The sequence below is a fragment of the Oncorhynchus gorbuscha genome, linkage group LG21, assembly GCF_021184085.1.
Source record: "Oncorhynchus gorbuscha isolate QuinsamMale2020 ecotype Even-year linkage group LG21, OgorEven_v1.0, whole genome shotgun sequence".
NCBI lineage: Eukaryota > Metazoa > Chordata > Actinopteri > Salmoniformes > Salmonidae > Oncorhynchus > Oncorhynchus gorbuscha.
Window position 1 is genome coordinate 58,702,079 of NC_060193.1, and position 25,675 is coordinate 58,727,753.

At 41.7% G+C, this 25,675-nt stretch overlaps 1 protein-coding gene across 1 annotated transcript in view; it reads right to left on the reverse strand.

Moving 5' to 3' along the window:
- The window catches only part of LOC124008058 (interleukin-1 receptor accessory protein-like 1-B), a 460,524-nt gene that overhangs the window by 204,920 nt on the left and 229,929 nt on the right, over positions 1 to 25,675 (reverse strand). The window contains exons 4-5 of the mRNA XM_046318963.1: positions 24,933 to 25,119; positions 23,555 to 23,708 (exon numbers count right to left, since the gene is read on the reverse strand). Of these exons, the coding sequence (XP_046174919.1) occupies positions 23,555 to 23,708; positions 24,933 to 25,119 (341 nt within the window). The remainder of the gene's footprint in view (positions 1 to 23,554; positions 23,709 to 24,932; positions 25,120 to 25,675) is intronic.

Sequence of the window (25,675 nt, forward strand, 5' to 3'; positions counted from 1 at the left end):
CTGTCTGTAGTGAATGGTGTGTGTGTAAATGGTAAATCTGTGTGTGTGTGTGTGTGTGTGTGTGTGTGTGTGTGAATGGTAAATCTGAACTGATATAGTGAGTTATGTGTGTGTGTGTGTGTGTGTGTTATTCAGTGTGTGTGTAAATCTGTGTGTGTGTGTGTGTGTGTGTGTGTGTCTGTAGTGAATGTAAATCTGAACTGTGTGCGTGCTTAGGGGAGGATAACTATCCCCGTCATAGCCCCGGGATTAGGAAACACTTTTTAAATTATTGAATGTTAAATCTGAACTGATATAGTGAGTTATTCTGTCTGTAGTGAATGGTAAATCTGAACTGATATAGTGAGTTATTCTGTCTGTAGTGAATGGTAAATCTGAACTGATATAGTGAGTTATTCTGTCTGTAGTGAATGGTAAATCTGAACTGATATAGTGAGTTATTCAGTCTGTAGTCCATTATGTCTGTAGTGAATGGTAAATCTTAACTGTTATAGTGAGCCATTCTGTCTGTAGTGAATGGTAAATCTGAAGTGATATAGTGAGTTATTCAGTCTGTAGTCCATTATGTCTGTAGTGAATGGTAAATCTGAACTGTTATAGTGAGTTATTCAGTCTGTAGTGAATGGTAAATCTGAACTGATATAGTGAGTTATTCTGTCTGTAGTGAATGGTAAATCTGAACTGATATAGTGAGTTATTCTGTCTGTAGTGAATGGTAAATCTGAACTGATATAGTGAGTTATTCTGTCTGTAGTGAATGGTAAATCTGAACTGATATAGTGAGTTATTCTGTCTGTAGTGAATGGTAAATCTGAACTGATATAGTGAGTTATTCTGTCTGTAGTGAATGGTAAATCTGAACTGATATAGTGAGTTATTCAGTCTGTAGTCTGAACATTATGTCTGTCTGTAGTGAATGGTAAATCTGAACTGATATAGTGAGTTATTCAGTCTGTAGTGAATGGTAAATCTGAACTGATATAGTGAGTTATTCTGTCTGTTGTGAATGGTAAATCTGAACTGATATAGTGAGTTATTCTGTCTGTAGTGAATGGTAAATCTGAACTGATATAGTGAGTTATTCTGTCTGTAGTGAATGGTAAATCTGAACTGATATAGTGAGTTATTCTGTCTGTAGTGAATGGTAAATCTGAACTGATATAGTGAGTTATTCAGTCTGTAGTGAATGGTAAATCTGAAGTGATATAGTGAGTTATTCTGTCTGTAGTGAATGGTAAATCTGAACTGATATAGTGAGTTATTCTGTCTGTAGTGAATGGTAAATCTGAACTGATATAGTGAGTTATTCTGTCTGTAGTGAATGGTAAATCTGAACTGATATAGTGAGTTATTCTGTCTGTAGTGAATGGTAAATCTGAACTGATATAGTGAGTTATTCTGTCTGTTGTGAATGGTAAATCTGAACTGATATATTGAGTTATTCTGTCTGTAGTGAATGGTAAATCTGAACTGATATAGTGAGTTATTCTGTCTGTAGTGAATGGTAAATCTGAACTGATATAGTGAGTTATTCTGTCTGTTGTGAATGGTAAATCTGAACTGATATATTGAGTTATTCTGTCTGTAGTGAATGGTAAATCTGAACTGATATAGTGAGTTATTCTGTCTGTAGTGAATGGTAAATCTGAACTGATATATTGAGTTATTCTGTCTGTAGTGAATGGTAAATCTGAACTGATATAGTGAGTTATTCTGTCTGTAGTGAATGGTAAATCTGAACTGATATAGTGAGTTATTCAGTCTGTAGTGAATGGTAAATCTGAACTGATATATTGAGTTATTCTGTCTGTAGTGAATGGTAAATCTGAACTGATATAGTGAGTTATTCTGTCTGTAGTGAATGGTAAATCTGAACTGATATAGTGAGTTATTCTGTCTGTAGTGAATGGTAAATCTGAACTGATATAGTGAGTTATTCTGTCTGTAGTGAATGGTAAATCTGAACTGATATAGTGAGTTATTCAGTCTGTAGTGAATGGTAAATCTGAACTGATATAGTGAGTTATTCAGTCTGTAGTCCATTATGTCTGTAGTGAATGGTAAATCTGAACTGTTATAGTGAGCATTCTGTCTGTAGTGAATGGTAAATCTGAACTGATATAGTGAGTTATTCAGTCTGTAGTCCATTATGTCTGTAGTGAATGGTAAATCTGAACTGATATAGTGAGTTATTCAGTCTGTAGTGAATGGTAAATCTGAACTGATATAGTGAGTTATTCAGTCTGTAGTCCATTATGTCTGTAGTGAATGGTAAATCTGAACTGATATAGTGAGTTATTCTGTCTGTAGTGAATGGTAAATCTGAACTGTATAGATATTCTGTCTGAGTTAAATTCATATAGTCTGTCTGTAGTGAGTCCTGATTATGTTCTGTAGTGAATGGTAAATCTGAACTGATATAGTGAGTTATTCAGTCTGTAGTGAATGGTAAATCTGAACTGATATAGTGAGTTATTCAGTCTGTAGTCCATTATGTCTGTAGTGAATGGTAAATCTGAACTGATATAGTGAGTTATTCAGTCTGTAGTGAATGGTAAATCTGAACTGATATAGTGAGTTATTCTGTCTGTCTGATATAGTGAGTTATTCAGTCTGTAGTGAATGGTAAATATGAACTGATATAGTGAGTTATTCAGTCTGTAGTCCATTATGTCTGTAGTGAATGGTAAATCTGAACTGATATAGTGAGTTATTCAGTCTGTAGTCCATTATGTCTGTAGTGAATGGTAAATCTGAACTGATATAGTGAGTTATTCAGTCTGTAGTGAATGGTAAATATGAACTGATATAGTGAGTTATTCAGTCTGTAGTCCATTATGTCTGTAGTGAATGGTAAATCTTAACTGTTATAGTGAGCCATTCTGTCTGTAGTGAATGGTAAATCTGAAGTGATATAGTGAGTTATTCAGTCTGTAGTCCATTATGTCTGTAGTGAATGGTAAATCTGAACTGATATAGTGAGTTATTCAGTCTGTAGTGAATGGTAAATCTGAACTGATATAGTGAGTTATTCAGTCTGTAGTCCATTATGTCTGTAGTGAATGGTAAATCTGAACTGATATAGTGAGTTATTCTGTCTGTAGTGAATGGTAAATCTGAACTGATATAGTGAGTTATTCAGTCTGTAGTCCATTATGTCTGTAGTGAATGGTAAATCTGAACTGATATAGTGAGTTATTCCGTCTGTAGTCCATTATGTCTGTAGTGAATGGTAAATCTGAACTGATATAGTGAGTTATTCAGTCTGTAGTGAATGGTAAATCTGAACTGATATAGTGAGTTATTCAGTCTGTAGTCCATTATGTCTGTAGTGAATGGTAAATCTGAACTGATATAGTGAGTTATTCTGTCTGTAGTGAATGGTAAATCTGAACTGATATAGTGAGTTATTCTGTCTGTAGTGAATGGTAAATCTGAACTGATATAGTGAGTTATTCAGTCTGTAGTGAATGGTAAATCTGAACTGATATATTGAGTTATTCTGTCTGTAGTGAATGGTAAATCTGAACTGATATAGTGAGTTATTCAGTCTGTAGTGAATGGTAAATCTGAACTGATATAGTGAGTTATTCTGTCTGTAGTGAATGGTAAATCTGAACTGATATAGTGAGTTATTCAGTCTGTAGTGAATGGTAAATCTGAACTGATATAGTGAGTTACTGTCTGTTGTGAATGGTAAATCTGAACTGATATAGTGAGTTATTCTGTCTGTAGTGAATGGTAAATCTGAACTGATATAGTGAGTTATTCTGTCTGTAGTGAATGGTAAATCTGAACTGATATAGTGAGTTATTCTGTCTGTAGTGAATGGTAAATCTGAACTGATATAGTGAGTTATTCTGTCTGTAGTGAATGGTAAATCTGAACTGATATAGTGAGTTATTCTGTCTGTTGTGAATGGTAAATCTGAACTGATATAGTGAGTTATTCTGTCTGTTGTGAATGTTATTCAGTCTGTTATTCAGTCTGAATGGTAAATCTGAACTGATATAGTGAGTTATTCAGTCTGTAGTCCATGGTAAATCTGTAGTGAATTCAGTAAATCTTAACTGTTATAGTTCTGAGTGAATGGTAAATCATTCTGTCTGTAGTGAATGGTAAATCTGAACTGATATAGTGAGTTATTCTGTCTGTAATGTCCATTAGTTATTCTGTCTGTAGTGAATGGTAAATCTGAACTGATATAGTGAGTTATTCAGTCTGTAGTGAATGGTAAATCTGAACTGATATAGTGAGTCCTTATGTCTGTAGTGAATGGTAAATCTTAACTGATATAGTGAGCCATTCTGTCTGTAGTGAATGGTAAATCTGAACTGATATAGTGAGTTATTCTGTCTGTAGTGAATGGTAAATCTGAACTGATATGAGTATTCAGTCTGTATCTGAATTCTGTCTGATATAAATCTGAACTGAGTTTATTCAGTCTGTGATATAGTGAGTTATTCTGTCTGTAGTGAATGGTAAATCTGAACTGATATAGTGAGTTATTCAGTCTGTAGTGAATGGTAAATCTGAACTGATATAGTGAGTTATTCAGTCTGTAGTCCATTATGTCTGTAGTGAATGGTAAATCTGAACTGATATAGTGAGTTATTCAGTCTGTAGTGAATGGTAAATCTGAACTGATATAGTGAGTTATTCTGTCTGTAGTGAATGGTAAATCTGAACTGATATAGTGAGTTATTCTGTCTGTAGTGAATGGTAAATCTGAACTGATATATTGAGTTATTCTGTCTGTAGTGAATGGTAAATCTGAACTGATATAGTGAGTTATTCTGTCTGTAGTGAATGGTAAATCTGAACTGATATAGTGAGTTATTCTGTCTGTCTGTAGTGAATGGTAAATCTGAACTGATATAGTGAGTTATTCTGTCTGTTGTGAATGGTAAATCTGAACTGATATATTGAGTTATTCTGTCTGTAGTGAATGGTAAATCTGAACTGATATAGTGAGTTATTCTGTCTGTAGTGAATGGTAAATCTGAACTGATATATTGAGTTATTCTGTCTGTAGTGAATGGTAAATCTGAACTGATATAGTGAGTTATTCAGTCTGTAGTGAATGGTAAATCTGAACTGATATAGTGAGTTATTCTGTCTGTAGTGAATGGTAAATCTGAACTGATATAGTGAGTTATTCTGTCTGTAGTGAATGGTAAATCTGAACTGATATAGTGAGTTATTCTGTCTGTAGTGAATGGTAAATCTGAACTGATATAGTGAGTTATTCTGTAGTGAATGTCTGTAGTGAATGGTAAATCTGAACTGATATAGTGAGTTATTCTGTCTGTGTGAATGGTAAATCTGAACTGATATAGTGAGTTATTCAGTCTGTAGTGAATGGTAAATCTGAACTGATATAGTGAGTTATTCTGTCTGTAGTGAATGGTAAATCTGAACTGATATAGTGAGTTATTCTGTCTGTAGTGAATGGTAAATCTGAACTGATATAGTGAGTTATTCTGTCTGTAGTGAATGGTAAATCTGAACTGATATAGTGAGTTATTCAGTCTGTAGTGAATGGTAAATCTGAACTGATATAGTGAGTTATTCTGTCTGTAGTGAATGGTAAATCTGAACTGATATAGTGAGTTATTCTGTCTGTAGTGAATGGTAAATCTGAACTGATATAGTGAGTTATTCTGTCTGTAGTGAATGGTAAATCTGAAGTGATATAGTGAGTTATTCTGTCTGTAGTGAATGGTAAATCTGAACTGATATAGTGAGTTATTCTGTCTGTAGTGAATGGTAAATCTGAACTGATATAGTGAGTTATTCTGTCTGTTGTGAATGGTAAATCTGAACTGATATAGTGAGTTATTCTGTCTGTAGTCCATTATGTCTGTAGTGAATGGTAAATCTGAAGTGATATAGTGAGTTATTCAGTCTGTAGTCCATTATGTCTGTAGTGAATGGTAAATCTGAACTGATATAGTGAGTTATTCAGTCTGTAGTGAATGGTAAATCTTAACTGTTATAGTGAGTTATTCTGTCTGTAGTCCATTATGTCTGTAGTGAATGGTAAATCTGAACTGATATAGTGAGTTATTCTGTCTGTAGTGAATGGTAAATCTGAACTGTAGTGAATGAATGTAAATAGTCTGAACTGATATAGTGAGTTATTCTGTCTGTAGTCCATTCTGTCTGTAGTGAATGGTAAATCTGAACTGATATAGTGAGTTATTCTGTCTGTAGTGAATGGTAAATCTGAACTGATATAGTGAGTTATTCTGTCTGTAGTCCATTATGTCTGTAGTGAATGGTAAATCTGAACTGATATAGTGAGTTATTCTGTCTGTAGTCCATTATGTCTGTAGTGAATGGTAAATCTGAACTGATATAGTGAGTTATTCTGTCTGTAGTGAATGGTAAATCTGAACTGATATAGTGAGTTATTCTGTCTGTAGTCCATTATGTCTGTCTGTAGTGAATGGTAAATCTGAACTGATATAGTGAGTTATTCTGTCTGTAGTGTCTGTCTGTGAATGGTAAATCTGAACTGATATAGTGAGTTATTCTGTCTGTAGTCCATTCTGTCTGTAGTGAATGGTAAATCTGAACTGATATAGTGAGTTATTCAGTCTGTAGTGAATGGTAAATCTGAACTGTCTGTAGTATAGTGAGTTATTCTGTCTGTAGTGAATGGTAAATCTGAACTGATATATGAGTTATTCTGTCTGTAGTGAATGGTAAATCTGAACTGATATAGTGAGTTATTCTGTCTGTAGTGAATGGTAAATCTGATTATAGTGAGTTATTCTGTCTGTAGTGAATGGTAAATCTGAACTGATATAGTGAGTTATTCTGTCTGTAGTCCATTCTGTCTGTAGTGAATGGTAAATCTGAAGTGATATAGTGAGTTATTCAGTCTGTAGTCCATTATGTCTGTAGTGAATGGTAAATCTGAACTGATATAGTGAGTTATTCAGTCTGTAGTGAATGGTAAATCTGAACTGATATAGTGAGTTATTCTGTCTGTAGTGAATGGTAAATCTGAACTGATATAGTGAGTTATTCTGTCTGTAGTGAATGGTAAATCTGAACTGATATAGTGAGTTATTCTGTCTGTAGTGAATGGTAAATCTGAACTGATATAGTGAGTTATTCTGTCTGTAGTGAATGGTAAATCTGAACTGATATAGTGAGTTATTCTGTCTGTAGTGAATGGTAAATCTGAACTGATATAGTGAGTTATTCTGTCTGTAGTGAATGGTAAATCTGAACTGATATATTGAGTTATTCTGTCTGTAGTGAATGGTAAATCTGAACTGATATAGTGAGTTATTCTGTCTGTAGTGAATGGTAAATCTGAACTGATATAGTGAGTTATTCTGTCTGTAGTGAATGGTAAATCTGAACTGATATAGTGAGTTATTCTGTCTGTAGTGAATGGTAAATCTGAACTGATATAGTGAGTTATTCTGTCTGTAGTGAATGGTAAATCTGAACTGATATAGTGAGTTATTCTGTCTGTAGTGAATGGTAAATCTGAACTGATATAGTGAGTTATTCTGTCTGTAGTGAATGGTAAATCTGAACTGATATAGTGAGTTATTCTGTCTGTAGTGAATGGTAAATCTGAAGTGATATAGTGAGTTATTCTGTCTGTAGTGAATGGTAAATCTGAACTGATATAGTGAGTTATTCTGTCTGTAGTGAATGGTAAATCTGAACTGATATAGTGAGTTATTCTGTCTGTAGTGAATGGTAAATCTGAAGTGATATAGTGAGTTATTCTGTCTGTAGTGAATGGTAAATCTGAAGTGATATAGTGAGTTATTCTGTCTGTAGTGAATGGTAAATCTGAACTGATATATTGAGTTATTCTGTCTGTAGTGAATGGTAAATCTGAACTGATATAGTGAGTTATTCTGTCTGTAGTGAATGTTAAATCTGAAGTGATATAGTGAGTTATTCTGTCTGTAGTGAATGGTAAATCTGAACTGATATAGTGAGTTATTCTGTCTGTAGTGAATGGTAAATCTGAACTGATATATTGAGTTATTCTGTCTGTAGTGAATGGTAAATCTGAACTGATATAGTGAGTTATTATGTCTGTAGTGAATGGTAAATCTGAACTGATATAGTGAGTTATTCTGTCTGTAGTGAATGGTAAATCTGAAGTGATATAGTGAGTTATTCTGTCTGTAGTGAATGGTAAATCTGAACTGATATATTGAGCCATTATGTCTGTAGTGAAAGCAGTAGCGAGTGATGAATGGACAGGGCTAACCGTGTCAACTGAAAAGGAGTGCATGCTTGAAAACATGGATTGAGGTTACACAAAGTACGGCAATTTGTTCTAAAATATGCTGAAAATAAATCCACAGGTGAAGAGAGGAGAGGAGAGATCTTCTAGAGGAAAAGGTAGGGGTCTACAATATATAGAGAGATTGAAGAGGTCCTCTCAGGGCAAGGTTCCATTCGCAGCACGTCAGTGTAAACCAATCAAGGAGAAGTTTGAGGCAGCGAGCCACGGGTCCATTTCCCCTCTGTCACATACAGTCCAGTAATGCCTTTATGAAAATGAGTGCTGGCTGCACATGACAAATCACTGTAATTAATCACATGGCCATCCATCACAGGTAAGAACCCTCTCTTCCTCTGAGAAGCAGTGCACTTGAAGCTGAGTGCGGAAAACAAGTATACTCCTGTCCTCCCCTCTGTCTCACCATAATTCCATCCCTCCCCTTACTTCACCCACCTGCCCTTATCCTTCTCCCTCCACCTCATTACATGGAATATCACAGAAAAAAAGCGTACTAATTCAGCCCAGTCAAATGGCAGATTCGGTTACTCTGTTGCCAGTACGACGGTAAGATAAGTGACAGGTGATGAAAGTTCCTCTGAGCTGTGTGCTGTTCTGTGCTATTCTGTTATGATCCGATCTGTTCAGTGAGGAGGAACAGTTTAGGGCCTGTCATGCCAATAGTCCCCCGGACAAACAGCCTTGTTTGCATAGCGATGATAGTAATAACGTAATTTAGGCTGTAATGATCTCCAAAATTATAATCATTAGGTCATCACACCATTGATATAGCAACGGACGCTATTAGTTTATCAAATCCCATTGGGATGTAGAGGGGGACACTATTTGGCCGGGGGACATTAATTGTCATGACAGGCCCATAGCACTTTTCTTCTGCTTGTTCTGAACGTATGATATAATGGTATTGCTACATCACATCTATTGTAGCTCTGATGTTCCAGTGTCTCTCTGATGGACTGGATTAAAAAGGTCAGATAATAAAACAGGATAACTCTGGCTTTAGAGATAATACCAGCCTTGATCTACCCTCTGACTTGCAAAGTGTATTCACACATAGAACATTCCATTGGTGCACACACACACACACACACACACACACACACACACACACACACACACACACACACACACACACACACACACACACACACACACACACACACACACACACACACACACACACACACACACACACACACACACACACACACACACACACACACACACACACACACACACACACACACACATACACACACACATTTATTTTGCTTCTCGGCTATTGTCAATCCTTAACTTTCCCATAAAACGCATGGTAGTGTGGGGTACTTCAAAGTCTAATAAGCGGTCCATCTTTGCGAATAATCTCCCAAATGAAGAATTCTAATGGAGAAGTACAGAGAAAAGAGAAAATCTCAATGAATAGCACTTATCTACCACCTTTAAATAAGGGAGAAAAGTACTAACATATCAAACATGTTCTCACAAAGAGACACAATTTCTCCTGCAGCCAAATTCTTCAGGTTCCTTTTCCCTGTGCTGCTTTGGACAGTCTAATTATACTCTATCAATTAGAACGGCCCTTATTAATCACCCTACTTCATATGCTAATGAGTCAACTTCACAGAGCCAAGACAAGAGGAGAGACCTCTGTTCTGTAATGGCTGTCCATTCAGCAGAGCCTAGTCGCTGGTCTGCATCCCAAATGTGTCCCCTATGGGCCCTGGTCAAAAGTAGTGCACTACAGGGAATAGGGTGACATTTGGGATGCATACACTGAGAGAACAGCCAGTGGAATGGAACCATACAGCAGAGTTTCAGAGCTATAGATCCACAAATTCCATTTCTTACTTGCTGTGGTAAATACTTGCGGAGGTATTGTATGTCTAATGAAATGATGCAGGAGTCTGTAGGATAGGATAAGGTTATTTAGATGGTGCTATCTCTGGACCTTAGATGGTGCTATCTCTGGACCTTAGATAGTGCTATCTCTGGACCTTAGATAGTGCTATCTCTGGACCTTAGATGGTGCTATCTCTGGACCTTAGATAGTGCTATCTCTGGACCTTAGATGGTGCTATCTCTGGACCTTAGATAGTGCTATCTCTGGACCTTAGATGGTGCTATCTCTGGACCTTAGATGGTGCTATCTCTGGACCTTAGATGGTGCTATCTCTGGACCTTAGATGGTGCTATCTCTGGACCTTAGATGGTGCTAAGGTGAACCTCTGGACCTAGGACTACACGTTTCCTGTTGAAGGAACTGATTGGGCACTCAGCTGTTAAATCAGCTGGAACATCCAAGGGAGGAGATAGGCATTATAAACCCGGTTTTCTACTAGCCTGTTTCTTTGAACCTGGGGGCATTTGGAGTATTGTCATTCTCTACTTAAGCCTTTTCCTTTGTCAACGGTAGGCCTAGTATTAGCATTACTTTATTGTGCTTTATTAGAAAATAAAAAGCAAGATCAACCACTGCCATCGGTCTCTAGTCATTAGCTAAACATGCAGACCATTTGTTTCTTGTGCAGCACAAGAAGACACTATAACAGCCAATTGAGCAGGCGGTTCATTATCCACCCTTTATTGTGCGGTTTTCACTCCACCGGATCAAACCTTGTAAAACAATCATAAAATCCCACATTTAATTTAGGAATAATATCCAGTTTAATAGTTCCACCAATGGCTGAAGACATCACTATGAATAAAAAGAGGTCCTCAAGACAATCCAATGGAGCGTGATCTTTCATACTCTTCTCCTGGAATAACAAGCCAGTTGACCATTGATACAGAGAACAGGGACAAAGGTTGGTGTCATGCCCTGACCTGACCTCTCTGTTTGTATCTGTTTGTATTGTTTGTATTGTATTGTATCGTATTGTCTAGGGGTTTTGTATGTTTAGGTATTTGTAGGTCTAGGTATTTGTATGTTTATGGTGGCCTGATATGGTTCCAAATCAGAGGCAGCTGTTTATCGTTGTCTCTGATTGGGGATCATATTTAGGTAGCCATTTCCCTTTGGTGTTTGTGGGATCTTGTCTATGTGTAGTTGCCTGTCAGCACTCATTTGTATAGCGTCGTGTCGTTTTGTTTGTTTGGTTAGTTTGTTCAGTGTTCATTCTTATAATAATAAAGAATGTACGCATACCATGCTGCGCCTTGGTCCGATTCATACGACGAACGTGACAGTTGGGGAGGAGAGAAGAGATGGACTGCAGTAGTCTGATCATAATAGACCCAGAGGAACGGCTAGTATTCTACAGAAATTAAAGGAATTACATTTACTCTGTGTGAGAATTATTGAGATCCTTGTATTAGAAGTACATTATACAAGATATAGGCCTATAAATATCTATACTGTAGATATTAGACTCATCTCAAATTTTATGTCACATGCGCCAAATACAACAGGAAATGCTTACTTACAAGCCCTTAACCAACAATGCTTTAATAAGTTAAGAAAAAATGAAAATAAGTGTTAGGTAAAAAATAGATGTCACGGCTGGCTGAAGGACTGGAGCAAGGTGCAGCATGGTAACAGTACATTTGAACTTTATTTAAAAATGATGCCGACAAAACGAAGAACAAAAAACCAACCGTGAAGCTTTGGGCTTTGTGCCCTGAACAAAGACAAAGTTAACTTCCCACAAAACAGGTGGGGGAAAAGGCTACCTAAGTATGGTTCTCAATCAGAGACAACGATAGACAGCTGTCCCCGATTGAGAACCATACCAGGCCAAGACATAGAAATACAAAACATAGAAAAAAGGGCATAGAATGCCCACCCTAGTCACACCCTGGCCTAACCAAAATAGAGAATAAAAAGACTCTATGGCCAGGGCATGACAATAGATCAGTAAAAAAATGAAAATAATTAAACAGCAGCAGCAAAATAATAAGCAAGACTATTTACAGGGGGTACCGGTACAGAGTCAATGTGCGGGGGCACCGGTGAGTCAAGGTAATTGAGGTAATATATACATGTAGGTAGAGTTAAAGTGACTATGCATAGATTATAAACAGAGATTAGCAGCAGCATAAAAAACGGGTCTGGGTAGCATTTTGATTAGCTGTTCAGGAGTCTTATGGCTTGGGGGTAGAAGCTGCTAAGAAGCCTTTTGGCCCTAGACTTGTCGCTCCGGTACAGCTTGCCGTGCGGTAGCAGAGTGAACAGTCTATGACTAGGGTTTGCTGGATTCTTTGACAATTTTTAGAGCCTTACTCTGACACCGCCTGGTATGGAGGTCCTGGATGGCAGGAAACTGGGCCGTACGCACTACCCTCTGTAGTGCCTTGTGGTCGGAGGCCGAGCAGTTGCCATACCAGGCAGTGATGCAACCAGTCAGCTTGCTCTCGATGGTGCAGCTGTAGAAGCTTTTGAGGATCTGAGGACTCATGCCAAATCTTTTCAGTCTCCTGAGGGGAATAGGTTGTGTCGTGCCCACTTCACGACTGTTGTAGGGGGTGGGTCCCAAAGACCCTCCCCATTATTGATTAAGGGGACCTTAAGATTCATATGTTTTGCTGCAGGCCTTATAATAAGATACTGTTGCTATGTGTCTAAAAACTCTCCCACTATACGTTGCACAAGCTATCTATATTAGTCTTTGTGGTTAAGCCCTGGCTGTTGTGAGAGTGTGCTTGCAGGCTAGGTCTGAGCCAGACCGAAACTAGATAAAGAGAAGTAACCACTGTCTGGTTTTGACATTTTGATCTTGTGTGACAGTGGACAATGCTAATAAATTCAGAGAAGCTACTGTACTAGGTTGCCTTATAAGGTAACCTCAGCTTATTGATACACACATACATTGACGTAGGTGATCATACCACTAGGGAGTGATCACATGTATTAAATCAGCTGTGCCCTTAGGTGGGGTGCAGAACTTACTCATAAATATCCATGCTATGTTTCCATTGTCAACTTCTGTCTGCAATTGCATTAATAAATGAATGATTGATTTACTTAAAGATATTGTTTGATTGCTGTTTTCACCAATAAGCAAATGATTGACAAGGAAGGAACCAACCCCGACACTGTCTTAGTGTGTTTGGACTATGGTAGTATGTTGGTGATGTGGACACCAAGGAACTTGAGGCTCTCAACCTGTTCCACTACAGCCCTGTTGATGAGAATGGGTACATGCACGGTCCTCCTTTTCCTGTAGTCCACAATCATGTACTTTGTCTTGATCACGTTGAGGGAGAGGTTGTTATCCTGGCACCATACGTCCATGTCTCTGACCACCTCCCTATAGGCTGTCTCATCATTGTCGGTGATCAGGCCTACCACTGTTGTGTCATCGGCAAACTTAATGATGGTGTTGGAGTCGTGCCTGGCCATGCAGTCATGAGTGAACAGCGAGTACAGAAGGGGACTGAGCACGCACCCATGAGGGGCCCCTGTATTGAGGATTAGAGTGGCGGATGTGTCGTTCCCTACCCTTCCCAAAAGGGGATGGCCCGCCAGGAAGTCCAGGATCCAGTTGCAGAGGAAGGTGTTTAGCCCCAGGGTCCTTAGCTTAGTGATGAGCTTTGAGGGCACTATGGTGTTGAACTCTGAGCTGTAGTCAATGAATAGCATTCTCACATAGGCCCTTTTGTCCAGGTGGGAAAGGGCAGTGTTGAGTTCAATAGAGATCTGTGGAACTGTTGGGATGTTATGCAAATTGGAGTGGGTCTAGGGTTTCTGGCATAATGGTGTTGATGTGAGTACATGGAGTACACATCCTGTTAATCCATCTGGCCCTGCGGCCTTGTGCATGTTGACCTGTTTAAAGGTCTAACTCACATCGGCTAAGAAGAATGTGATAACACAGTTGTCAGGAACAGCTGGTACTCTTATGCATGTTTCAGTGTTACTTGCCTTAAAGTGAGCATAGAAATAATTTTGAAATGGTAGGTTTGTGTCACTGGGTAGCTCGCGGCTGTGCTTCCCTTTGTAGCTCTGCCACATCCGACGAGCGTCAGAGCCGGTGTAGTACGATTCAAAGTTAGTCCTGTATTGACGCTTTGCTTGTTTGATGTTTTGTCAGAGGGTATAGCAGGATTTTCGTATAAACTTCCGGATTAGAGTCCTGCTTCTTGAAAGCGGCAGCTCTACCCTTTCGGGGAAGTTGCGGAAGTTGTCTGAAATCTATGGTTTATGGTTGGGGTCACTGTTTGGATGACGCCATCGATGCACTTATTGATGAAGCCAGTGACTGATGTGGTGTACTCCTCAATGGCATCAGAAGAATCCCGGAACATATTCCAGTCTGTGCTAGCAAAACAGTCCTGTAGCTTAGCATCTGCTTCATCTGACCACTTTTTTACTGACCGAGTCACTGGTGCGTCCTGCTTTAGTTTTTGCTTTTAAGCAGGATTCAGGAGGATATTATTATGGTCAGATTTGCCAAATGGAGGGCGAGGGAGAGCCTTGTACACGTCTCTGTGTGTAAAGTAAACGTGGTCTAGAGTTTTTTCCCTCTGGTTGCACATTTAACATGCTGGTAGAGATAAGGTAGAACGGATAGGAATTTCCCTGCATTAAAGTCCCTGGCCACTAGGAGTGCCGCATCTGGAAGAGCGTTTTCCTGTTTGCTTATGACCGTATACAGCTCATTGAGTGCAGTCTTAGTTCCAGCATTGGTTTGCGGTGGAATATAGACAGCTACGAAAAATATAGATGTAAACTCTCTTGGTAAATAGCGTGGTCTACAGCTTATCATGAGATACTCTACCTCAGGTGAGCAAAACCTTGAGACTTCTTTATATTTCGTGCACCAGCTGTTGTTTACAAATATACATAGACCATCGCCCCTTGTCTTACCAGAGGCCGCTGTTCTATGCTTCCGAAAAAAGTTTAAAACCCGCCAGTTGTGTGGCCACTGTAAAGTCCATGGAGGACAAGAGCACCTCCACCCAGCTGCCCACTGCACTGAGGCAAGGTAACACGGTAACCACCAATAAATCCATGATAATCGAAAACTTCAACAAGCATTTCTCAACGGCTGGCCATGCCTTCCTCCTGGCTACTCCAACCTCGGCCAACAGCTCCACCACCCCCCCCCCCTCCCACCCGCAGCTACTCGCCCAAGACTCCCCAGCTTCTCCTTTACACAAATCCAGATAGCAGATGTTCTGAAAGAGCTGCAAAACCTGGACCCGTACAAATCAGCTGGGCTTGACAATCTGGACCCTCTATTTCTGAAACTATCTGCCGCCATTGTCGCAACCCCTAATACCAGCCTGTTCAACCTCTCTTTCATATAGTCTGAGATCCCCAAGGACTGGAAAGCTGCTGCGGTCATCCCCCTCTTCAAAGGGGGAGACACCCTGAACCCAAACTGTTACAGACCTATTTCCATCCTGCCCTGCCTATCTAAGGTCTTCGAAAGCCAAGTCAACAAACAGATCACTGACCATCTCGAATCCCACCGTACCTTCTCCACTGTGCAATCTGGTTTCCGAGCCGGTCACGGGTGCACCTCAGCCCCGCTAAAGGTACTAAACGATATCATAACCGCCATCGATAAAAGACAGTACAGTGCAGCCATCTTCATCGACCTGGCCAAGGCTTTCGACTCTGTCAATCACCATATTCTTATCGGCAGACTCAGTAGCCTCAGTTTTTCTAATGACTGCCTTGCCTTGTTCTCCAACTACTTTGCAGACAGAGTTCAGTGTGTCAAATCGGAGGGCATGTTGTCCGGTCCTCTGGCAGTCTCTATGGGGGTGCCACAGGGTTCAATTCTCGGGCCGACTCTTTTCTCTCTATATATCAATGATGTTGCTCTTGCTGCGGGCGATTCCCTGATCCACCTCTACCCAGTCGAGATCATTCTGTATACTTCTGGCCCTTCCTTGGACACTGTGCTATCTAACCTCCAAACGAGCTTCAATGCCATACAACACTCCTTCCATGGCCTCCAACTGCTCTTAAATGCTAATAAAACCAAATGCATGCTTTTCAACCGTTCGCTGCCTGCACCCGCACGCCGGACTAGCATCACCACCCTGGATGGTTCCGACCTAGAATATGTGGACATCTATAAGTACCTAGGTGTCAGGCTAGACTGTAAACTCTCCTTCCAGACTCATATCAAACATCTCCAATCCAAAATCAAATCTAGAATCGTCTTTCTATTTCGCAACAAAGCCTCCTTCACTCACGCCGCCAATCTTACCCTAGTAAAACTGACTATCCTACCGATCCTCGACTTCGGCGATGTCATCTACAAAATGGCTCCCAATACTCTACTCAGCAAACTGGATGCAGTTTATCACAGTGCCATCCACTTTGTTACTAAAGCACCTTATACCACCCACCACTGCGACCTGTATGCTCTAGTCAGCTGGCCCTCGCCACATATTCGTGCCAGACCCACTGGCTCCAGGTCATCTACAAATCCATGCTAGGTAAAGCTCCGCCTTATCTCAGTTCACTGGTCACGTTGGCAACACCCTCACCATGGTAGCACGCGCTCCAGCAGGTGTATCTCACTGATCATCCCTAAAGCCAACACCTCATTTGGCCGCCTTTCCTTCCAGTTCTCTGCTGCCTGTGACTGGAACATATTGCAAAAATCGTTGAAGTTGGATACTTTTATCTCCCTCACCAACTTTAAACATCTGCTATCTGAGCAGCTAACCTATCGCTGCAGCTGTACATAGTCCATCGGTAAATAGCCTACCCAATTTACCTACTTCATCCCCATACTGTTTTTATTTATTTACTTTTCTGCTCTTCTGTGCTGACGAACTGAAGAAGAAGAATTCCTCCAGTACGGGAGTAAGACAAGTTCAAAAACATTTGATGTGACTGTTTTATGTAATGTATCAATTAATTTCCCTTTCTTTCACCAGGTACATGAACCACCTGGCCATGCCAGGAAGGAGGAACAGATGCAGCCTTTGAGTCTTAACAGAAGATATCTCCATTTACACCAGTCAAGCAACAACTACATAACATATTGTTTTGTACTGTATTGATACAGACTATTCAACATTATACAATGTATGGACCAGGATCGTGGCTTCCCTGTAGGATACTGAGAGACGTACTGTACAGCATAGTGGAGGAAAGCATTGTTATGATTATGGCTGGATATTAAATCAGGATAATCTGATTGTTTTGCAAACACATGTGCACCAGATGAACGTCACACAATGTACCACTTCCTCCAGATCACACCGGGTCCAACATAACTACAACGACACAACAACATCACGGCAACATAGCCCCCCCCCATTAGAGGAAATAGACTTGTTTATATGTAGTGAGACTGGTCTTTTATATGTAGTGAGACTGGTCAGTTTTAACTGGTGAGACTGGTCTTTTATGAAATAGCCAATGGGCTTGTTGTCATTCAATGTTCTATTATTGTAATGAAAGGTCTAACGAATGTATGTGTCTAAACTAATGTCCTATGTGTCATTTAAAGGTCATTTTGGTTCAAGGACTGTGTTAGCTACAGCACATACACACAGTGGATAAAACATTAGAAACAGCTTCCTAATATTGAGTTTCCTCAACTCGTTGGGGCATGGACTCTACAAGGTGTTGAAAGCGCTCCACAGGGATGCTGGACCATGTTGACTTCAACGCTTCCCATGGCTGTGTCAAGTTGGCTGGATGTAATTTGGGTGGGGGACCATTCTTGATACACACGGGAAACTGTTGAGACTGAAAAACCCAGCAGCGTTGCAGTTCTTGACACACTCAAACTGGTGCTCCTGGCACCTACTACCAAAGGCACTTCAATCTTTTGTCTAGACCATTCACCTTCTGAATGGCACACAGACACAATCCATGTCTCAATTGTCTCAAGGCTTAAAAATGCTTCTTTAAGGTGACATCAATACGGGATCATAGCTTTCACCTGGATTCACCTGGTCAGTCTATGTCATGGAATGTTTTGTACTCTCAGTGTTCGTCTTTATTTACAGGAAGTAATTTATGTATGCAAGTCTATGTACATGTACCGTACATGATGCGCGTAGGTGGGCCATGTTCTTTCCTCTGCCCTCTATATGTGGGCGGAAGCGTGTAATTATTATTCGCGAGAGAGAGAGGGAGAGAGAGAGAGAGAAAGAGAGAGGGTCCTCAGATTCCCTCCTGATTTCAGTCAGAAAAAAAATTTGCAAACACAAAAGCAGGACGTTTTCTCGCTTAAAGAGATAGTTTTACTAAATTACATATTGGTTTCCGTACCCTGTAAGCTGTCTCTGGACAAGGTATGACAGCAATCCATGCTTTGGTTTAGTTTCCCTTTCCACATGCTAATGGTTTAGCATTCGTGGCACAAATCCCATTCAAGTCATGGGAGAGTTAGTGTAAATTTTCGCTGCATCATGTTAAAATGGTAGCATGTGGATGTGCCAGAGAAACTCAACCAACACATGGATTGCTGTCATACCTTGTCCATAGACTGCTTACAGGGAAAGGAAACCAATGTGTCATTTTGTATTTTGAGTGAACTATCCCTCATCCAAAAATGCTAAATGCGTCTCTTTGTGAGGGGAAGGGAATCATCCCGGAGGATGAGGACCGTCTGAGGCAGCAGGGAACAAGATTGATGAGTGAAATTGGTCTTCTATGGAGTCTGCCTTTGTCTCTTTAGGGGATAATAAACTGTAATCAGATAGCCGTAAACTGCAAATAGTTTGCTTGACCTCGAGACCACTATGGACGATGGGTGTGATGCATTGACATGTAACAGCTCTTAATATATCTTGCTACAGTGGTTTTCTCTGGTGTTTTCTTTTCAGGGTTCAGCCATGAGGGCAAGACTGAGTAGAGTAGATATTTTTGTAATCATTGTGTCATTGATTGAATGCACCTGTACTATGGTTTTTCCATCAAGACTGTCCAAGTTGTTACTGCACATCAACGTTAGCGGTGGAGGTGGCAGTGGCGAGCGATCTCTATTCTGTCACACCCCTCCCTCTAAAGATAAGGAACGTTAAGTTCAAGCTTTAATATTTGAACAGTCTTAGTTAAGAAAAAGTGATGAAGTGGCTCTGTGCAAATTCTACTACTTAGCAATTAAGAACGCCAGCTGAAGTCACGACAGCACAGAGGTATTGAACCCACAACCCTGACAACAAGGTTCACAACTACTGTCTTAGCATTACAACATTACATTTACATTTAAGTCATTTAGCAGACGCTCTTATCCAGAGCGACTTACAAATTGGTGCATTCACCTTATGACATCCAGTGGAACAGTCACTTTACAATAGTGCATCTAAATCTTTAAGGGGGGGTGAGAGGGATTACTTATCCTATCCTAGGTATTCCTTAAAGAGGTGGGGTTTCAGGTGTCTCCGGAAGGTGGTGATTGACTCCGCTGTCCTGGCGTCGTGAGGGAGTTTGTTCCACCATTGGGGGGCCAGAGCAGCGAACAGTTTTGACTGGGCTGAGCGGGAGCTGTACTTCCTCAGTGGTAGGGAGGCGAGCAGGCCAGAGGTGGATGAACGCAGTGCCCTTGTTTGGGTGTAGGGCCTGATCAGAGCCTGGAGGTACTGAGGTGCCGTTCCCCTCACAGCTCCGTAGGCAAGCACCATGGTCTTGTAGCGGATGCGAGCTTCAACCGGAAGCCAGTGGAGAGAACGGAGGAGCGGGGTGACGTGAGAGAACTTGGGAAGGTTGAACACCAGACGGGCTGCGGCGTTCTGGATGAGTTGAAGGGGTTTAATGGCACAGGCAGGGAGCCCAGCCAACAGCGAGTTGCAGTAATCCAGACGGGAGATGACAAGTGCCTGGATTAGGACCTGCGCCGCTTCCTGTGTGAGGCAGGGTCGTACTCTGCGGATGTTGTAGAGCATGAACCTACAGGAACGGGCCACCGCCTTGATGTTGGTCGAGAACGACAGGGTGTTGTCCAGGATCACGCCAAGGTTCTTAGCGTTCTGGGAGGAGGACACAATGGAGTTGTCAACCGTGATGGCGAGATCATGGAACGGGAGGAAGAGCAGCTCCGTCTTGCCGAGGTTCAGCTTGAGGTGGTGATCCGTCATCCACACTGATATGTCTGCCAGACATGCAGAGATGCGATTCGCCACCTGGTCATCAGAAGGGGGAAAGGAGAAGATTAATTGTGTGTCGTCTGCATAGCAATGATAGGAGAGACCATGTGAGGTTATGACAGAGCCAAGTGACTTGGTGTATAGCGAGAATAGGAGAGGGCCTAGAACAGAGCCCTGGGGGACACCAGTGGTGAGAGCGCGTGGTGAGGAGACAGATTCTCGCCACGCCACCTGGTAGGAGCGACCTGTCAGGTAGGACGCAATCCAAGCGTGGGCCGCGCCGGAGATGCCCAACTCGGAGAGGGTGGAGAGGAGGATCTGATGGTTCACAGTATCGAAGGCAGCCGATAGATCTAGAAGGATGAGAGCAGAGGAGAGAGAGTTAGCTTTAGCAGTGCGGAGCGCCTCCGTGATACAGAGGAGAGCAGTCTCAGTTGAATGACTAGTCTTGAAACCTGACTGATTTGGATCAAGAAGGTCATTCAGAGAGAGATAGCGGGAGAGCTGGCCAAGGACGGCACGTTCAAGAGTTTTGGAGAGAAAAGAAAGAAGGGATACTGGTCTGTAATTGTTGACATCAGAGGGATCGAGTGTAGGTTTTTTTCAGAAGGGGTGCAACTCTCGCTCTCTTGAAGACGGAAGGGACGTAGCCAGCGGTCAGGGATGAGTTGCGAGGAGTTGCGAGCGATGTGAGGTAAGGGAGAAGGTCTCCGGAAATGGTCTGGAGAAGAGAGGAGGGGATAGGGTCAAGCGGGCAGGTTGTTGGGCGGCCGGCCGTCACAAGACGCGAGATTTCATCTGGAGAGAGAGGGGAGAAAGAGGTCAGAGCACAGGGTAGGGCAGTGTGAGCAGAACCAGCGGTGTCGTTTGACTTAGCAAACGAGGATCGGATTACATTTACATTTACATTTAAGTCATTTAGCAGACGCTCTTATCCAGATGTCGTCGACCTTCTTTTCAAAATGGTTGACGAAGTCATCTGCAGAGAGGGAGGAGGGGGGGGGGAGGAGGAGGAGGATTCAGGAGGGAGGAGAAGGTGGCAAAGAGCTTTCTAGGGTTAGAGGCAGATGCTTGGAATTTAGAGTGGTAGAAAGTGGCTTTAGCAGCAGAGACAGAGGAGGAAAATGTAGAGAGGAGGGAGTGAAAGGATGCCAGGTCCGCAGGGAGGCAAGTTTTCCTCCATTTCCGCTCGGCTGCCCGGAGCCCTGTTCTGTGAGCTCGCAATGAGTCGTCGAGCCACGGAGCGGGAGGGGAGGACCGAGCCGGCCTGGAGGATAGGGGACATAGAGAGTCAAAGGATGCAGAGAGGGAGGAGAGGAGGGTTGAGGAGGCAGAGTCAGGAGATAGGTTGGAGAAGGTTTGAGCAGAGGGAAGAGATGATAGGATGGAAGAGGAGAGAGTAGCGGGGGAGAGAGAACGAAGGTTGGGACGGCGCGATACCATCCGAGTAGGGGCAGTGTGGGAGGTGTTGGATGAGAGCGAGAGGGAAAAGGATACAAGGTAGTGGTCGGAGACTTGGAGGGGAGTTGCAGTGAGGTTAGTGGAAGAACAGCATCTAGTAAAGATGAGGTCGAGCGTATTGCCTGCCTTGTGAGTAGGGGGGGAAGGTGAGAGGGTGAGGTCAAAAGAGGAGAGGAGTGGAAAGAAGGAGGCAGAGAGGAATGAGTCAAAGGTAGACGTGGGGAGGTTAAAGTCGCCCAGAACTGTGAGAGGTGAGCCGTCCTCAGGAAAGGAGCTTATCAAGGCATCAAGCTCATTGATGAACTCTCCGAGGGAACCTTGAGGGCGATAAATGATAAGGATGTTAAGCTTGAAAGGGCTGGTAACTGTGACAGCATGGAATTCAAAGGAGGCGATAGACAGATGGGTAAGGGGAGAAAGAGAGAATGACCACTTGGGAGAGATGAGGATCCCGGTGCCACCACCCCGCTGACCAGAAGCTCTCGGGGTGTGCGAGAACACGTGGGCGGACGAAGAGAGAGCAGTAGGAGTAGCAGTGTTGTCTGTGGTGATCCATGTTTCCGTCAGTGCCAAGAAGTCGAGGGACTGGAGGGAGGCATAGGCTGAGATGAACTCTGCCTTGTTGACTGCAGATCGGCAGTTCCAGAGTCTACCGGAGACCTGGAACTCCACGTGGGTCGTGCGCGCTGGGACCACCAGATTAGGGTGGCCGCGGCCACGTGGTGTGGAGCGTTTGTATGGTCTGTGCAGAGAGGAGAGAACAGGGATAGACAGACACATAGTTGACAGGCTACAGAAGAGGCTACGCTAATGCAAAGGAGATTGGAATGACAAGTGGACTACACGTCTCGAATGTTCAGAAAGTTAAGCTTACGTAGCAAGAATCTTTTGACTAAAATGATTAAAATGATACAGTACTGCTGAAGGAGGCTAGCTGGCAGTGGGTGCGTTGTTGACACTACACTAATCAAGTCGTTCCGTTGAGTGTAATAGTTTCTGCAGTGCTGCTATTCGGGGGCTAGCTGGCTAGCTAGCGGTGTTGTTTACGTTACGTTGCGTTAAAAGAACGACAATAGCTGGCTAGCTAACCTAGAAAATCGCTCTAGACTACACAATTATCTTTGATACAAAGACGGCTATGTAGCTAGCTATGTAGCTAGCTACGATCAAACAAATCAAACCGTTGTACTGTAATGAAATGAAATTAAAATGTGATACTACCTGTGAATGCGACCAGGTTGTGAGTCTATTCGGTAGACGTTGGCTAGCTGTCGGCTAGCTGTTGGCTAGCTAGCAGAGTCTCCTACGTTAAGGACGACAAATAGCTGGATAGCTAACCTCGGTAAATTAAGATAATCACTCTAAGAATACACACTCTCAACATGTAGTAAGAGATTTACTATTATCATGTATATATATATAACTACTATGGATAAATGTCAGCCTTCTGACCTATTTCTAATGAGATGTCTGCTGCAACATAATTCTTCCTGAATTCCACTCAGATATCTGTGTTTAAAAAAAAATCTAAACGTATTCTTTCTTTCAGTCAAGCAGAAGATCTGTAGCTCATATAAATTAAACTATTGTTGCCATCCCCAAAATAGACGACGAACACGACACAGCTGCACAATGGCAATGATTATTAAATCCGCTCTCCCGCAAAGAATGAACTCTGCCTCGCTGACAGACAAAACAACATGAACATTCATCAATGCCAATAAAAACACAATGCAAGTTATCCCCAGTGGCCCAGCATGGAGCACATGTGACCCGCAAAGGAGTTTTTCTTACCTGTAACAGATAGTTCTGTAGTTCTTCTCACCATGAAGCTGCCAAACTGTAATTCACATGTGTAATTTCCAATGTCATCTTCACGCACCTCCCGGATAGAGAGAGTATCTCTTCTCCTTACAATGCTTTGTCTCCACTGCTTTGGCTTGCATTCCTTCGATACAAATAGAGAGAAAGCATATGAATGTAAAACACCACGAAGAAACAGAAAAGCAGTATACAGTTGGACTTAGATTACACTTTTTACAACATACAATGTAGACATGTAGAAAAAATGGACACCTGACGAAATGCATCGAACCATTCCAAACTTCAAATATCTCTTTGATCACAAATGCATTAGCATCTTGTATTTAGTGTTGTTGTATATTGAGTTCCTGTTTTTGGCAAGACGAGTGTGATCTATTATACAACATTATATCGCTAAGTTCCCACTAGAAGAATAATGTATGGGGTTGAAGCAGTTCATTTTGGTGGGAATGAACCCAGAGGAAGAACGAGGCCCTTGGAAAAGGGAACTTGTGCCACACAAACTCATTCATCCACAGCAGGAAAACTGGAATACCGTGGGTTGTTTCCACCTGCGCTCGCGGGCCTCCCAGAATTCAATCAGCTCCGCTTCCAGAGACAGAGCAAATAACTAGAATATTCTAGGGCCACAGTCATTATCCATATTTTAATTTGATTCACTGGGAAACTGAAGAAGCACTGTGGCCATCTAATCCGACATTCATCTAGTTTTGATGAATTGGCCCCTGGCCTCCGTCGGCTACACTGTCAGTCTGCTGTTACACTGTGGGCAGGCAGCCGGGGCCGGTGAGGGCCTCTCGTCGACTCAGATTGCCAGACTTCTGACTCTGAGGACCCCCTCCAGTCGTTTTTTTTTGGGGGGGGAGAAAAGGAGTTCTTTGTCTTCTAGACTATTTACATTATGAACGTGGGCTGTAGACCCCTTTCCCCAGACGGTTTGAGTCTCATGAAAAACAAATGACATCTCAAAAGGTGCTCTGCAGAGTGGCTGTGAGTTATGGGTGGATAAATCTACCTACTGTCATCAAGCAAGCACATAGGCTGCTAGACAATACATACAAGTATGCTTAGACTAAAATAATAAAAAATAAAAAAATAAAAATGTAATCTAATTTTTTCAATACATTTACATGATCATACAGTTCTGATTATACGCTGGTAAATATATGTATCACATTTGATACATGACACATAGCAGTGGTTTCCCAGACACATACTAGGCCTAATCCTGGACTAAAAAGCAGCCTCAGTGGAGAACCTGCCGAGGCTTAATTTGTATCCTTGAAACTGCCTCTATGGCATTCAATCTGAAATATGTTACAGACATAATGTTATAGTGGACTCTTACCTTGTACCATACTATCTCTGGCTCCTTCCCCGGCTGTACATAATCCTCAATGTCCGGACAGGTGATATCTTTACTTTTGCTTAACTCTGCCTTCTCGAAGTACCTCATTTTGGAGTTGTAGCAGAGGTCTGTGTCGTTCTCCGCCACTGTCAGTGACATGGACACTTTCATACAATATGTGGAATTCCTGCAAAACACAAGTGAACAAATCAATAAGTTTAATCATTTTTGTATAACATTGTTCTCTCACGCCACTATCACTATATGTTGACAGGTATTGATTCAGTATACATTTGATGAAACTGTAATAAACTGAATAAAGCCCTTTTGTGGGGAAAAACTAATTCTGCTTGGCTGGGCCTGGCTCCCCAGTGGGTGGGCGTATGGCTGTTCCCCTGCCCAGTCATGGGAAATCCATAGATTAGGGCCAAATGAATGTATTTCAATTGACTGATTTCCTTATATATACTGCAACTCAGTAAAAATCGTTTATATTTTGGTCCGGTATACATTTGGAAAGTGAATGCAGGTACTTGAATAACGGATCAAAACATTCTTAACTCATTAGCCCTACTTGTTTGATCTAAACCATTGACACCCAGCTACAGTGAGCCATCTGGTTCGGGGGGAGAATATGGGGAAGTTTGACATTCTCCTCTCTCGTCAACGTGAAGAATCATCTCTCCACCTCCACTCAGCCGTGGCTGGTTGTCCGGACCGTTCATACAGAGCTGCATTGTGTT